Consider the following 13,670-nt stretch of genomic DNA (forward strand, 5'->3'; position numbering starts at 1 on the left):
GTAGGTAACGTCTCAGAGCAATAAACCCACAAATAAACCTATGTAACGTTGTATTAGCACAGATAATAAAATACTATACAGCATTATATACTTATTACTTAGGTATCTACTTAGCGATTTCTCTCGCGTGTAGCGATAAAATACAGTAATCACGCATCATAGTTACTAATTTCTATACCTACTCTACTTAGGTATAACACTTATTTCAGTCTCATTTTTATGATGCAGTCGCTAATAAACCTTTCGGTTCAGCCGTTTCGGCTTTAGCAGAGAGAGTTAGTCCGGGAATCGAACCTGGAACCTTTTACTGTACCGTACCACTGTATGAGAGTTGATGAATTAAAAGCATACATACATACCTTGCTTCTGAATGTATGTATAATAATTATTAATTGTATAGTCAAGTCAATTGTTCATATCATGACCATTTTAAATACCTATCTACCAAATTATGATTCTAATGAAATTGTATCCTCAATCCTCATCAATCATGTACAATAGGTACCCTCTATTAATTAAATCTACTAATATTATAAAGCTGAAGAGTTTGTTTGTTTGTTTGAACGCGCTAATCTCGGGAACTACTGGTCCAATTTGAAAAATTCTTTTGGTGTTAGATAAGTTATATAATATAATAGCTCATTTATCAAGGAAGGCTATAAGCTATATGTCATCACGCTAAGACCAACAGGAGAGGAGCCACGGGGTGAAACCAAGCGGAGCAGCTAGTTATTAATAAATGAACATTTACACCACTTGTTATAGTTGCTTACTTTGGTGTGCTCGCCGCTCAGGTATAATTTACATATGTTATTTGTTTGATTTAATTTCATAGAAATTAGTGTAAATCAGAACAACATTCTGTTGATAATATTTAATTGCTAACTCATATGAAACTGGTAAGGTTTGATAAGTTATTTTAATATCAGAACATACAAAAAACAAAACTTTCTTATTTATAAAGTATGGTTGAATACAAGATTATCTAAAGATATATCACATACAAAATTATTTTTTGTGATACTCGATAAGTCACTGACTTATCAAAATTTCTATATGTAAAAGCTGGTTTAAATAAAACAAAGACTTGAATTGCACTAGAGAATTATAATTGCCAGTGATCTCAATATACATAAAGTTACACTTGTTACAATCCGGAGACAGAAGGCATCAAGTAATTACAATAAATTAGAAAATCATTTTAATCATCAACAGTTTATTCGCCTAACACTCCAAAGTCAATATGAAAATAAATTTTAACCCTCCATCACAAGCACACATTCCACTCGTAAAAATCATTATTAAATTTCAACAAACTGTAAGTCCTTATGTTTACTGTAAAATTCATCTAGATACTTTTTAAACGCTGGTTGATTGGGCCAAAGGCACGACGCTTGCTGGTTGAGGGGGCTCTGCGTGTTGGGTTCGGCCAGCAAGCTCTGAATGGACAGTAACACTGTGCGTACGTCATACAATGCTGTCCATTTGTCCTTCAGAATGTCTAAACAAATTAAGCCACAGGTGTCCACGTTTGGGTGAAAACACGGTGTGATAAATTTCACTAAAGGCGGAGCGTACGGATATGAATTGGGGAATTCGAGAGACAGTTTGTACTTGTGACCCGCGTATACCGTGTCTAAGGGGCCGTTAATCGTTCCTATCCATTTGAACAAGTTTTCACTTTCTGGAAACGCTGATATGCCTTTGTCTGCGCACCTCATCAGTTCCATGAGCTCTTTTTGCAATCTACGAAACAAATAAGCGAGTTAGAAATAATTTTGAGTTGTACAAAGTAGAAGTTGATAAATGAAAACTTACCGTTTGCTTACGGCGTGATTGTCTTTTAATTTTATCGTGTCCTCATTTTGTTTGGGGTGATTTGATGATGATGCATAGTGTGGATTAATATTCTGCGCCATAGTATTTAATAAAATTGAAATTATTTATCACCCGTCGTCTGTTATAACGAGACTACTTCCTGTTAAATTTTAAAAAGCTCCAATTTTATTGGATATCTCCTTTTGACAGACGTATTGAAATGGTGGTCAATTAAACTAACCATAGATATAAAAAATCAATTCTTTATTTTAAATTTTGGCTATGGAAATGAAACCTTATTAAAATTATAAATTGTATTAATATAAATTATTGCTGTATTAAACTAATAAATATCTGTTATTTTAGTTGTGCAAATTATTCCTTACATGTTTATTTTGTTCCTTTCTCGGGTTGGGACTAACGATTTTTTAAGTGTGTTTTGATAATAAGTAATAGAGAGTTTTACCAACAAATAAAACTTACCTATTATTTTTTCTTCAATATCCGGAATCCATCTTGAGTCAAGCACCCCCTCTTTGTGCCTTGAGTCAGCGTTTCCCCTACCTCTCCGCTGGTGGCGCCCTCTATCGTACGGTTTTGGTACTACTTACAAGTAATCTGTGCTTACAAGGCGCCTGAGCACCGGGTGAAGTCTCGTCATTATGGCACTCATGATGCACCAGGTAGACATTACCTGGATTCCGGATATTGAAGAAAAAATAATAGGTAAGTTTTATTTGTTGGTAAAACTCTCTATTATTTGTTTCGTATCAATATCCGGAATCCATCTTGAGTGATTTGTTTGTTATCACCTGGTGCGCAAGCTATGTCTTATGTACATAGCTTGTAATAGACGCTATAATGTGTATGTAATAGAAATAATAAACATTGAATGTTTAATACACTATTTATTCTTACTAATCAACATACAATGTGAATATACAATCTTTAATTTTATTTACTTAATATTTTAATTTTAAACAGGATCAAAATAATTAGACAATGATACCGATTCATTACAATTAAACCTATTATAATCAATCAATTCTTTTTGGTAATAGTTCTGGAAAGTATGTATTGCCTTCCAATTACCTGTTTCAAGAATTTTATCTATTGAAAAATTTTCTACCCAATTTAAAGAGGCTACAGCAGATCTTATAGAACCTGGAGAAGCCTCTATACCAGCCTCTTTCAAAAGGGATTTTATCCAGCCGCCAATAATAGTTCTAGATGCAGGCTTAGATTCACCTCTAGCTGTGATGAAAAGATGATTAATGTTATTTCGACGCTGTAGTGTTATTTTCAACAATTGTCTTATCCAAAAAATCAAGTTAAAGTTCTTAATAGGGTGTTCTCTAAGCCTCCACCCAGACTGCCTATGATTAATACTATCAGTCTTAGAACCAAAAGCTGGCCAGAATACAATTGAATTATTTTCATCCACTAAACTGTCACTGTCAATGCGAAGTAAAGTAAGGTCATGAACTCTACGACCAGAGGCTAGTAATAATAAAGTAGATGTAAGCCTAGAAACCTGATAAATATTATTTTCATCTATACTATGTGAAGCAATATAATCTAGCAACTTTTTTGGATTCCAAATAGGCGGTTTTACAGGTTTATTTCGAGCAACAGATATAGCTTTAAGCATGTGCTTTATGAAAAAATTTGATGACATGTCAATATTAGTAGAAACACTAGTAAATGTTGAAATAACTGATTTGTGTACTAATATAGTTCTATATGCAAGTCCAACATCGCAATGTAAATGTGCCAGGTATCGCGCCACCTGATCGGCACTCGGACATTTAAAATTAATTAAATTTGACTCACACCATTTCTTCCATCTAACCCATGCCGATTTGTAAGTATTCAATGTTGAGCTTCGCCAACTGGACATTAAAAGTTCTTGTTCCTGATTCGTCCAACCTGCTAATATTTCTTGCCACCCGACATCAACCAGGCTTCCAATTGCAGGTCTTGTACTTGTGGTGGGTGTACACCCGTTGTCGTGTCGATTAACACCTGTGCTAGATCTGGAATGAGATAAGGATGATCCAGCGCTCTCCGCTGTACATCTGCCCGCCAAAACGCTTTGTGCCATTTGGGGGCAATCAGAATGTACCTCCCCGTAGCTTCGTTCAGGTGATGTAGGACTGTCGGGATGAGATTTGGCGGGGGAAACAACCACCCTAGACTGTAATTCCACTGGTGACAAAAGGCGTTGTGATGCTGCGCCATGGGGTCTTGCAAGTCCACTGTCACATAGTTTGGGATCACATGAGCTGACGTTGAGGCAAAGAGATCTATTACTGGAGTTCCCCACCTTCGAAATATCTTCATCGTGGCAGGTGGTAGCAGATGCCATTCGGGACAAGGTTTTTGACGAGACAGAGCGTCCACTTCGGCGTTGTACCTGCCCGGAAAGTATTGCGCTTGAAGGTGAATGTTGAGCCCGTCCAAAATCGCCAGAAGCTGTCGAGTTAAATTTAGAAGCTTTTTTGATTTTGTCCCGCCTTCCTTGTTTATGTATGCCACGACTGTTCGATTGTCCGTTTGCAGAAGAATATGAGCATCTGCTAACTGGTTCTGTTCCTGCAAAATCACTGCATATACCGCGAACATCTCCTTTTGATTGGCGTGCCACGCTAATTGGCGCACTGTCCAGTGACCGAATATGTTTTTGCCTCCTAGACAAGCCCCCCAACCGATATCCGAGGCATCCGTCGTTAAAAGATGAGTTATTGCAGGCAGATGAATTGGCGAGCTCGTCTCGATTGCGTCCTTCCACCATACCAGGTCCTCTATCACTCTTTTCGGGATTTGAATCTTGCGATAGGGATGGTTCATTGGCAGCTGTCGACTGTAACATTGCAGTGAACGACAGTGAAGTCGTCCCCTTGGAACGACGAATGCGGCGAAGTTGAGTCTCCCCATTAAGGATTGATATTGCTTTAGGGACCAACTGCCTGTTTCGATCTGTTTTTGAAGTGCTTTGCGTAGCGTTAGGCACTTCGGCACCGACAGGGACTTTGCGTTGAGCGTTGTGTCCCAGGTAATGCCGAGAAACTCGAGGCATTGGGTCGGTACCAACACAGATTTTTCGAAATTTATGTTCAAGCCCAATAGCGACATGATTTTGATTGTTTGAGCTATGTCGTCTGCCAGCTGATGCATGGACTGACTTGCTAGAAGATAATCGTCCAAATAGACTACGCACCTGATGCCTTTGCTCCTGAGAAACTCTGCCACCCAATTGGTCAACGTGGCAAACGTTCTTGGTGCCGAGGAGAGACCGAAGGGCAGGCACGTCATCTGCAGCAATTGGTGCCGACTTGGATCCTGGTGATAATTGAGTCTTAAGAATCTGCGATGGCGTTGACAGATAGGCACGTGAAAGTAAGCCTGGCTCAAATCCAGTTTCACCATCCAATCGGAATCCTGCAAAAAGGCTGGCACGCGAAAATGGCTGAATAATTGAAATGGCTTTGTTTTGATGAAGAAATTTAACCGCTTCAAATTGAAAATTGGACGGTGGCTGCCGTCGGGTTTCGGTATCAAAAAGAAAGTCGAAAGGTAACTTGGAGTTGTCTCTGCTAGTTCTAATATTCCCGATTTCAACATGTCTTTTATTTGTAAGGTCATGTCTGGAGACGTCTGTGTTCGATATTTTTCCATTATAAGCGAATTTGGAAATATCAGCGGCGGTTTTCGGATAAAGGGAATACATACTCCACTTAGTAGTTTGCAAATTTGTTTTGGTGCACCAAAATTGCTCCAGACACATTGAAATTGTTTGAGACAGCCGCCGTAAAATAATTGATAGTCATTCGCGATTTTTATTTTTAAATGAAGGCCGCGATCCTTTTTCTTTTTGTTTATAACTACCCGATTTGTTTCTATTTGCGTATTTTTGTTGCCTAGATGTGCGTTTACCCTTTTTTGATGATGACGAGTTGTGTCGAAAAAAATGTTCATTCGATTGTGAGCTTGTTGACGGTTTAGATTGATTGTGCTGATTACGAATGAAATTATCCTTTATGCGAGGCCCTGATCGAGGTAATGCTATTAATTTTTCGGCCCCCCCAATTTTTTGGAGATAGTTTTGCACTGACTCATCATTAAATAACGTTGACGCACTTGGAGGTATTTTAAATAAAACGTCGCGGTGAAATTCCTCCGGAATTTGTTTAAGCAACGACTCGCGGCGTAAAGTAATACAGTCTGCCCGTCTGCCACAAACTATTTGTAATAAATCGTCAGTAACTTTATTGTATGCCGATTCTTTAGAAAATAACGATTCTATCTTATTAAACAATGAGTTTGGTGTTAACGACTCTTTTTCTTGACTAGCCCAATCTACTAATGATTGCAACGTTTTTTGTAATTCATCTTTTTGGCATAGTATAGCATTAGTTAAGGCTGCAAATGACCGCTCGATTAAATAAGAACGAGGGTCCTCGCGAAGCATACCTGATTCATACCGTTTTAAAGAATCGTTTACACTCAATTCCACAAAACCGGGTGTTGTCAAATACTTCTTTTGTACATCAACAAAACGAATAGCGTACCAATCATCACGGTTAAATCGTTGTAAATTGTGCAATTTGTTTAGATAAATTTCACTTGATTGCGAATAAATCGGATCTTTGACGGTAGTTTTTAATTCGGATAAATTTAATTGAGATGTAGACGCGCCTTCCGTACTTAGGGTAGGTGGGCGTAAATTTAAATCGCTATTCGAATGAAGCACATTTTCAACGTTCTGATTAGTAGAAAGACCGTTGGCAAACGCGGCATTTTTGGTAATTAAATCCGTTAGATATGCAACTTGGTACGATAGCATGTTTAAGTGTTCAAAACTCACGGTTTGTTCTTCTTTACCCGACTTTTTAAACCTTTTTCGGTGCACACGTGTATCCTGTGAATCACTGTCACTGCTCGAAGAGACGCTTTCACAATCCGAACTCGGTGGAGAAGACTGGCGACGCTTCCCAGAACCCGATTCTTTATTAACCGGTTCCTCATTGTGCTCGTAGTCCTGATTCTCCATAATTATAAAAAACGGAGAGGTTGCACTTTACACTTGATTTAAATTTAAATTTTAAACGTTCAAACAAAGAAACTAATTAAAATAAAAACGTAAAGTATACACTTCTAGCTGACTTGTGCACGGCACAAAGAACGACGCTATAATGACGAGACTTCACCCGGTGCTCAGGCGCCTTGTAAGTAGTACCAAAACCGTACGATAGAGGGCGCCACCAGCGGAGAGGTAGGGGAAACGCTGACTCAAGGCACAAAGAGGGGGTGCTTGACTCAAGATGGATTCCGGATATTGATACGAAACAAATAATATTATATTATGAACAACGTAGACTGAGAAACTAATAGACAAAGGTACTCTGTAACCGCGACTGAGACAAAGATAGTTTGTCAATGTATAAGTTGAATGTTGCCACAGTATCCGAGCTCCCGGATGTTTTGGAAAGGGTAAATATTTTTAGGAGCAATTAAATAAAACCAGTTATGAGATTTTTCTTTTGTCTTTATAATCAATTTAGTAGATACAAAAAATATAAGCAGATTGATTATTGATGACGAAACACATTTCTTACTTTTTCATTGGCTTGTTCATATTTTACAATATTTTGTGAGAATCCAATCTTTTCTACCACTTCGATCCATTAATTACGTAGGTCTGGATCATCTGGAAACAAATCGATAAACATAGGTTAATAATAATTAATGCTCGCAGGTAGTTCAGGTTCTCTAAAATTATAAGTGTAATTTTATGTCAATCACAATTATTACTATGAGAAATAATAAATTAAAATATGTTTTCGATGCCGAAGTCTTCCCGAAACACTGGGTTATTATGGGATTTCATATTCATTTACTTTCGAGTTTCGCCATATTGTCAAATCAATATTTTTTTATTGATGATCGGGGTATTATTTTTCCCGACATTGGCAACACTTACTTGTTGATGTTTATAGGTTATTGAATGTAAAAATCGATATTACGCTAATATTTTCCTTGTTTTAACGCGACTTGTTGTTACTTTAGGCTAAAGTATAAATAATCATCACTGAGAAACTATAAATAAGGACAATAAAGTCGTACTTACGCGTGAAAAGACACACCGGCAATTTTCTTCTCACTATCGCTTATACATGCAATAACACGACAACGCACCATTCTATTTACTTCGATGTCTATATTAAGATAATTTCACCGTCTTTTCAATGTACTCGTATCGATTTTTTACTAAATAATAACCAAAATTCGAACACCAAGCACGATGAACTAAGAGCAATTAACCTATAGAGTACTTGTATCGAGCGTATACAATTTACATATATTTGTTTCTCTCTATCTAAAGAAAACGTCGTATGAAAGAATGAGACAGCTATAGACAACAAGCTACGTTTCAACATAGTCATGGCACCATTTTTACTATAGGTACGTATTTAGATAGATAGAAGGTGATAGTGATGGGATGTGCTTCAATCGATAAAATCGTGAATGTATTTTGCATTTACGGTTTCGTGAAATAATAAATAATAAAAAAACAAAACTTATAATTAATTTCAGTTGAATACATTATTTGTTTAATCCTACGTATATAATAAATGCGAAATTATGTGAGAAGGGATGTTACTCTTTCACTGCGGAACCGATTACAATGAAATTTTGTACATACACACATAGGTTAGGTTTTATCCCGGAAATCCCACGTGAACGGGAACTGTGCAGGATTTTCTTTAAAAACGCGGGCGGAAAGTTAGTACATTATAAAAGAAATTTTAAAACTTGAAATGTAATTTAAAATAAAGAAGGAAATGATGATAAAGTTAAAGGAGTGAGGAGAAAGGCACAGTCAGCATGAAGGAATCATGCAGCATTTTAACAAGTTAATAAAAGGACAGTCTTAATGAAAACATTTTCCTAACATCCTACTAATAAATCGAAAGTTTGTGAGGATGGATGTTTGTTACTCTTTCACGCGAATACTACTAAACCGATTACAATGAAATTTGGAAAAATTACTTTTGATCCCGTAAATCCAACAGGAATGGGAACTATGCGGGTTTTTCTTTGAAAACGCATGTATATTAAGTATGTATTTCAATAGTAGTTTCTCATCTATGAGAACTATCATTTAATCAACCGTTTAATTTTCACATAGTTACACATTTAAAGTAGGTAACTTATGTGTAAAAAATTTCAAAATAAAAATTCACTCTCTTTAATCAAATGTATTTATTATCTACAGGAACAAAAAAAAAACGTAAGCGTAAGATTGCACAATTCTTCTAGAGTATCCATCTTGATAACACGTAGGCTCGAAATGCAGTGAACACAATATTGCAAATTGTGGCGGCGTCCAATCAACTCATGTCTCACGTTTTATACCCATTTTTTATTTAGCTCTGGAAATCTAAAACAAAATGAATTTATTAATAATCTGAAAGAGAAATTAATAAACAACAAACGAAAACTAAAACACATAGGGCAAATAAAACAACCACGTGGTATGTTTTATTTTCCTGCGGTAAAAAATTTACATCTATTATTTGCAACAACAACTACATATAAATCTGATTTATGAAACAAAATAAATAAATCAACGTTAATATGAAATAGATTTTTTGTCATAAATCGATAATATACGCTAGATGTGTTACAACACTACGGTGGTAAACAAAATGCCAAACGTGATATTATTGTGACGTTTTTTAAAAATTATTTCATTATTTTATATTCCACAACCCCATAAAGTGGGTAAATGTTACAGTTACAACATAAAATTACGAAAAAGCGCTTGATAAAACCTTCAAATAGGTTTAAAACATAAATATTTATCAATTTGCTGAAAATCACTTACCGATGGAAAGATATTTTTACATTGTTTTTATCCAAAACTCCCATTCGACTAGTGATAGCCGGTTGCTAAACATACAATAGTTATTTTAGCACACTGACAAATAAAAAGAAACACTGTACACTTTATATTTTCTAAATATTTCGTTAAAAACACTTGACGCACTGAGCCCACCAGCTGGTTGGAAAACAAACTGACTGCCGGCGCGCTACGTTTGAAGACAGTGCAGATACTCTATCGCTATCTCAATCTGGCTTATGCTGTTATTGACTAAGAGTAAGTAGATTAGAAAATATGTATTTTGTTCTGTCTTAATAAAAGAACTCTATAGGTTAATTGCTCTTAGACGATGAAGGCACGAACTGTCAAAGTTTGTTTCGCAACTCAAGTTGCGGATCTTGAAAAACAGGTTACACACTAAGGGACAAAAAATTGGGTATTTGTGTCTTTGTCTTATGCATTTGTTATGGTATTTTCGCTCTCTTTCTTGTGTAAGTGAGAAAGGTATCGTCATTGGGTCTATTAGTTACTCTGTCTACGATGAACAACGGCTTTATCAAAATGCAAACAGTTAAAAAAAGATACGTAATCCATGTAAATACTAAATATTTTTAACTATTAATATAATATGTATAATGAATTCGTTTTCGCTTAAATCATGCTATAATTTTTCTAATATAAACTAATGCTTATTATAATAATATGAGGATCATATTCGTTGTAAATACATAGTTATTAATAATGTAAAAGCTTAGAGTATATATACTATCTATTGTAATATATACTCTTAAGTGTAAAAGTTATTCATTATTGTTTATTTTGTTTTATTATGTACGTTAAAATTTATTTCCGACTTTCACTTTCTCTTAAATCTATCTTTAATAGACCGTGAAATTAAAAAAAAGAAAGAATCAAAGCCGTTGATTGTATAACCGAATCTATAAAAGAATACTGTCGAAGCCGCGTTTTTGTAGTATGTGTATAAAAGTTAACTAAAGTGAAGCAACCTATATATTATTTTCAAAATGTTTTTAAAAGTAAGTACCTACTACTGCATATCTAAAGTACTAAACCTGTGTACTAAACTTAAGCTAATTACATTCATAATTAGAAGTAGGTAAAATATTCATGGATGGCCATAAAGTGCATTTACGTAATTTTGAGTTTAAAATCAAACATGATTTCAAAATTGACTAAATATAATTTTCGCTCTTTAAATTATTTTCGAAAGTGATCGATCCATGAATCTACGACGAATCAGTATTTTTAAGGTATTTTTACAAATCATCGTCATGATCGTCGTATTTTTCATCAGCGACAATGAAAAATATTGTAGATTTTCATTATCTATATCTGTACTGACGTCTGTCAAGTGTCACAATTCTGAATTATTGTTGTGGAATGGATAGATGAAGCACGTAAAATTTTAATTTTATTGTGAATAATCTCTTGTGAAATTATATCCAATCGTATTAAGGATTAAATTTTATACAATAAATAGTGTTAAATATTAACTTCAGACATCAAGATGACTTCAATGAATATTTTCTTTGAGAACCAGAAGTTAACTGATGTGGTTTGTGAATATACCAATGAATTGAAACAAATAGTCTCACAGAAGTATGGTGTGCCATATGACGATCTGTACGTAACATCTAATGGGAAGATAGTTTCTTCTGATCAATGCCTACACGCGGACAGCGTTATTCGAGTATGTACCAGATTAATTGGAGGGAAAGGTGGTTTTGGATCTATGCTACGAGCTATTGGCGCCCAAATCGAAAAGACGACCAACCGAGAAGCGTGCCGTGACTTATCAGGAAGGCGCTTACGTGATATAAACGAAGAGAAGCGTTTACGGAAGTGGTTAGAAGGACAGGAAGATCGTGAGCGCGAAGCTGCTGAGCGTAAGCAGAAAAAACTTGAAAAGTTACTCGCTGAGCCGAAAATTGACGTGAATTTGAACCCTAGCTATGAAAAAGAGCGTGAAGAGCTGCCGGAGCGTGTGAGTTCAGCTGTAGAAGCTGGTTGGGAGGCTGCGGGGTCATCTAATGAACGGAAACGCAAATCTGATGAGGTTCAACAAAAGAAAAAGAAAGCTAAGCTGTGGATTGACGCTGAACTGTCTGATTGTTCCTCTTTGAGTGAAGATGAGGAAGAAGTTGAGAAACCAAAGGCCAAGTCTGTGTCAACAGATAGTGGAAATGAATCTGATCATACCGCAGAAAGTAGTAAAGTGTGATTTTAGTGAAGTAATTGTTACGGTTTAATTGACTTTAGACAACTTTAGGGTATTTAAAATATGTTCTAAAATTAATTTTAGAAAATATGTGATGTATTTATTTTATACCAACATTAAATTACAGTTATCTTTTTACAACTTAATTTCTCAAAACACCTTTCTATGAACATAATTTATAATGGCATAAAATAAGACCTTAGTATAGAATCTGTATGGCTATTGGCTACCATCCATTGTACATGTGGATTGACTGTATGCTATAATTTATCTTTATCAATTTTTTTATTTAATTATTCTATCCTTGTTAAGTGTTCAAAATTTGAATGTGTCTGTCCTATGACAAAAATAATGTTACTTTTTTAGGGATACTTATTCTAACCGCAATATTTTTATAAAATTGTAAATTTTTAAATTACATACCACATTATGTACCTGTCTAAACGACTATTGTAGGTTAAGTAAGGAATAAACAATTTGTTCAATTTGCGAATTTTCTTTCTCTCTAAATTAAATATATCTGAAGATTTCAATTTGTGTGTAATCCTTACAGGTAATGGAACTTATGTGAAATGATTTCAATATTTTTAATGGAGGAACAATTTTTATAATATTATGTGCATTTATTTATTTCCAGAGACAATATCTCACGACATTCCTTCTATTGTCTTTGCTCGCGTTGGCGGCATCTCGGCCGCAGGAATTTGAAGATGAAGACGATGTTGACCGCGATTATAACAGCAGAGGTAAGAAGTATATTTGTAGTAGTTTTTTTTTTTAATATTTAAGAAAAATCATTTAAGTCCGTAACACGATTTTCTTTCATATACATACTAGTCGTAGGCCGCAGCTTCGCTCGCGTCTTCAAAGAAAATTAGCAGCTGCTGTTGTCATACATCATTTTTTTAATATAACGCCATCTATTGGAATTTATAGTGATTCAAAGCGCATCATCATGGGAATGAGTTGTTTAACTGCAAAAAGTAGCACTGCGGTCAGCTCTAAACATAAATACCTCCGTTGAGACGCGAAAGAAAGACAAACACACATTAGATAGACAGACAGCGGGAAGCAACTTTATATACCATGCAGTAATAAAATATAATAAACTAATTTCTAAAGTCCTCCCGACATAGTTAATCGTCTAATTTATTTTATTAATTATTATTAATTTTTTATTTTCAGAAGAAGTACCACGTGTTCAAATCAAGGTGTACAGAGGTCCAACAAAACACGATGGTTTCGCGCCCTGGGGCTTCTGGGTGAAGCAACCTTCTGATGATAAATAAATATTACCTTTTTCATACATGATAAAGTAATATAGATTCAAATAGTCTTAAGGCTTTCTTATTTATTGTATCTATGTTACGCTGTGGCGTTACCAAAGATTTTACTTATTTTTTAATGTATGTAGCTATGGAGATTTTCAATTCATAGTTCTTTATCCAATTCTTATATACCTAAGTAATTATTTTATCGATATTACTTAATTTATCGATTGTTCGTGAGTCTGTCCTCGACTTCCTAACTTTCCCAAAAGTGATTGTACTTACCATCTTATTATTTAATGTAATGTTACTTAATTCATAATGTAAATAAATATATAAGTGATAAGGCTGTATTTTATTTTTGCACAAGTTCCGTATACTTAACACTTAAAATTACTCACATCCTCACAGTACATAGGTAAATTAGTAGAACATTTTTACTAAAATCGGTTCAGCC

The 13,670-nt window shown here is 35.1% G+C and overlaps 2 protein-coding genes and 1 long non-coding RNA gene across 3 annotated transcripts; 1 reads left to right on the forward strand and 2 right to left on the reverse strand.

The window, feature by feature from the left end:
- Positions 1–1,087: 1,087 nt before the first annotated feature.
- On the reverse strand, positions 1,088–2,041 carry LOC123701693 (ubiquitin-conjugating enzyme E2 C). Its single transcript, XM_045649195.1, has 2 exons — positions 1,819–2,041; positions 1,088–1,746 (listed from the first exon to the last, which is right to left on the reverse strand). Exons 1-2 carry the CDS (start codon positions 1,917–1,919, stop codon positions 1,302–1,304), a joined length of 546 nt encoding a protein of 181 aa, XP_045505151.1. The 5' UTR covers positions 1,920–2,041; the 3' UTR covers positions 1,088–1,301.
- Positions 2,042–7,348: 5,307 nt separating this feature from the next.
- Positions 7,349–8,121, reverse strand: LOC123701732. Its single transcript, XR_006752774.1, has 2 exons — positions 7,949–8,121; positions 7,349–7,528 (listed from the first exon to the last, which is right to left on the reverse strand). It is a non-coding gene; the product is annotated as an uncharacterized LOC123701732 (long non-coding RNA).
- A 2,974-nt stretch (positions 8,122–11,095) lies between these two features.
- LOC123701731 (replication stress response regulator SDE2) lies at positions 11,096–12,430 on the forward strand. The gene has a single exon (XM_045649241.1). The coding sequence runs from the start codon at positions 11,235–11,237 to the stop codon at positions 11,946–11,948; it is 714 nt and encodes a 237-aa protein (XP_045505197.1). The 5' UTR covers positions 11,096–11,234; the 3' UTR covers positions 11,949–12,430.
- The last annotated feature ends 1,240 nt before the right edge of the window (positions 12,431–13,670 follow it).

Source organism: Colias croceus, chromosome 22 (genome assembly GCF_905220415.1).
Source record: "Colias croceus chromosome 22, ilColCroc2.1".
Lineage (NCBI taxonomy): Eukaryota > Metazoa > Arthropoda > Insecta > Lepidoptera > Pieridae > Colias > Colias croceus.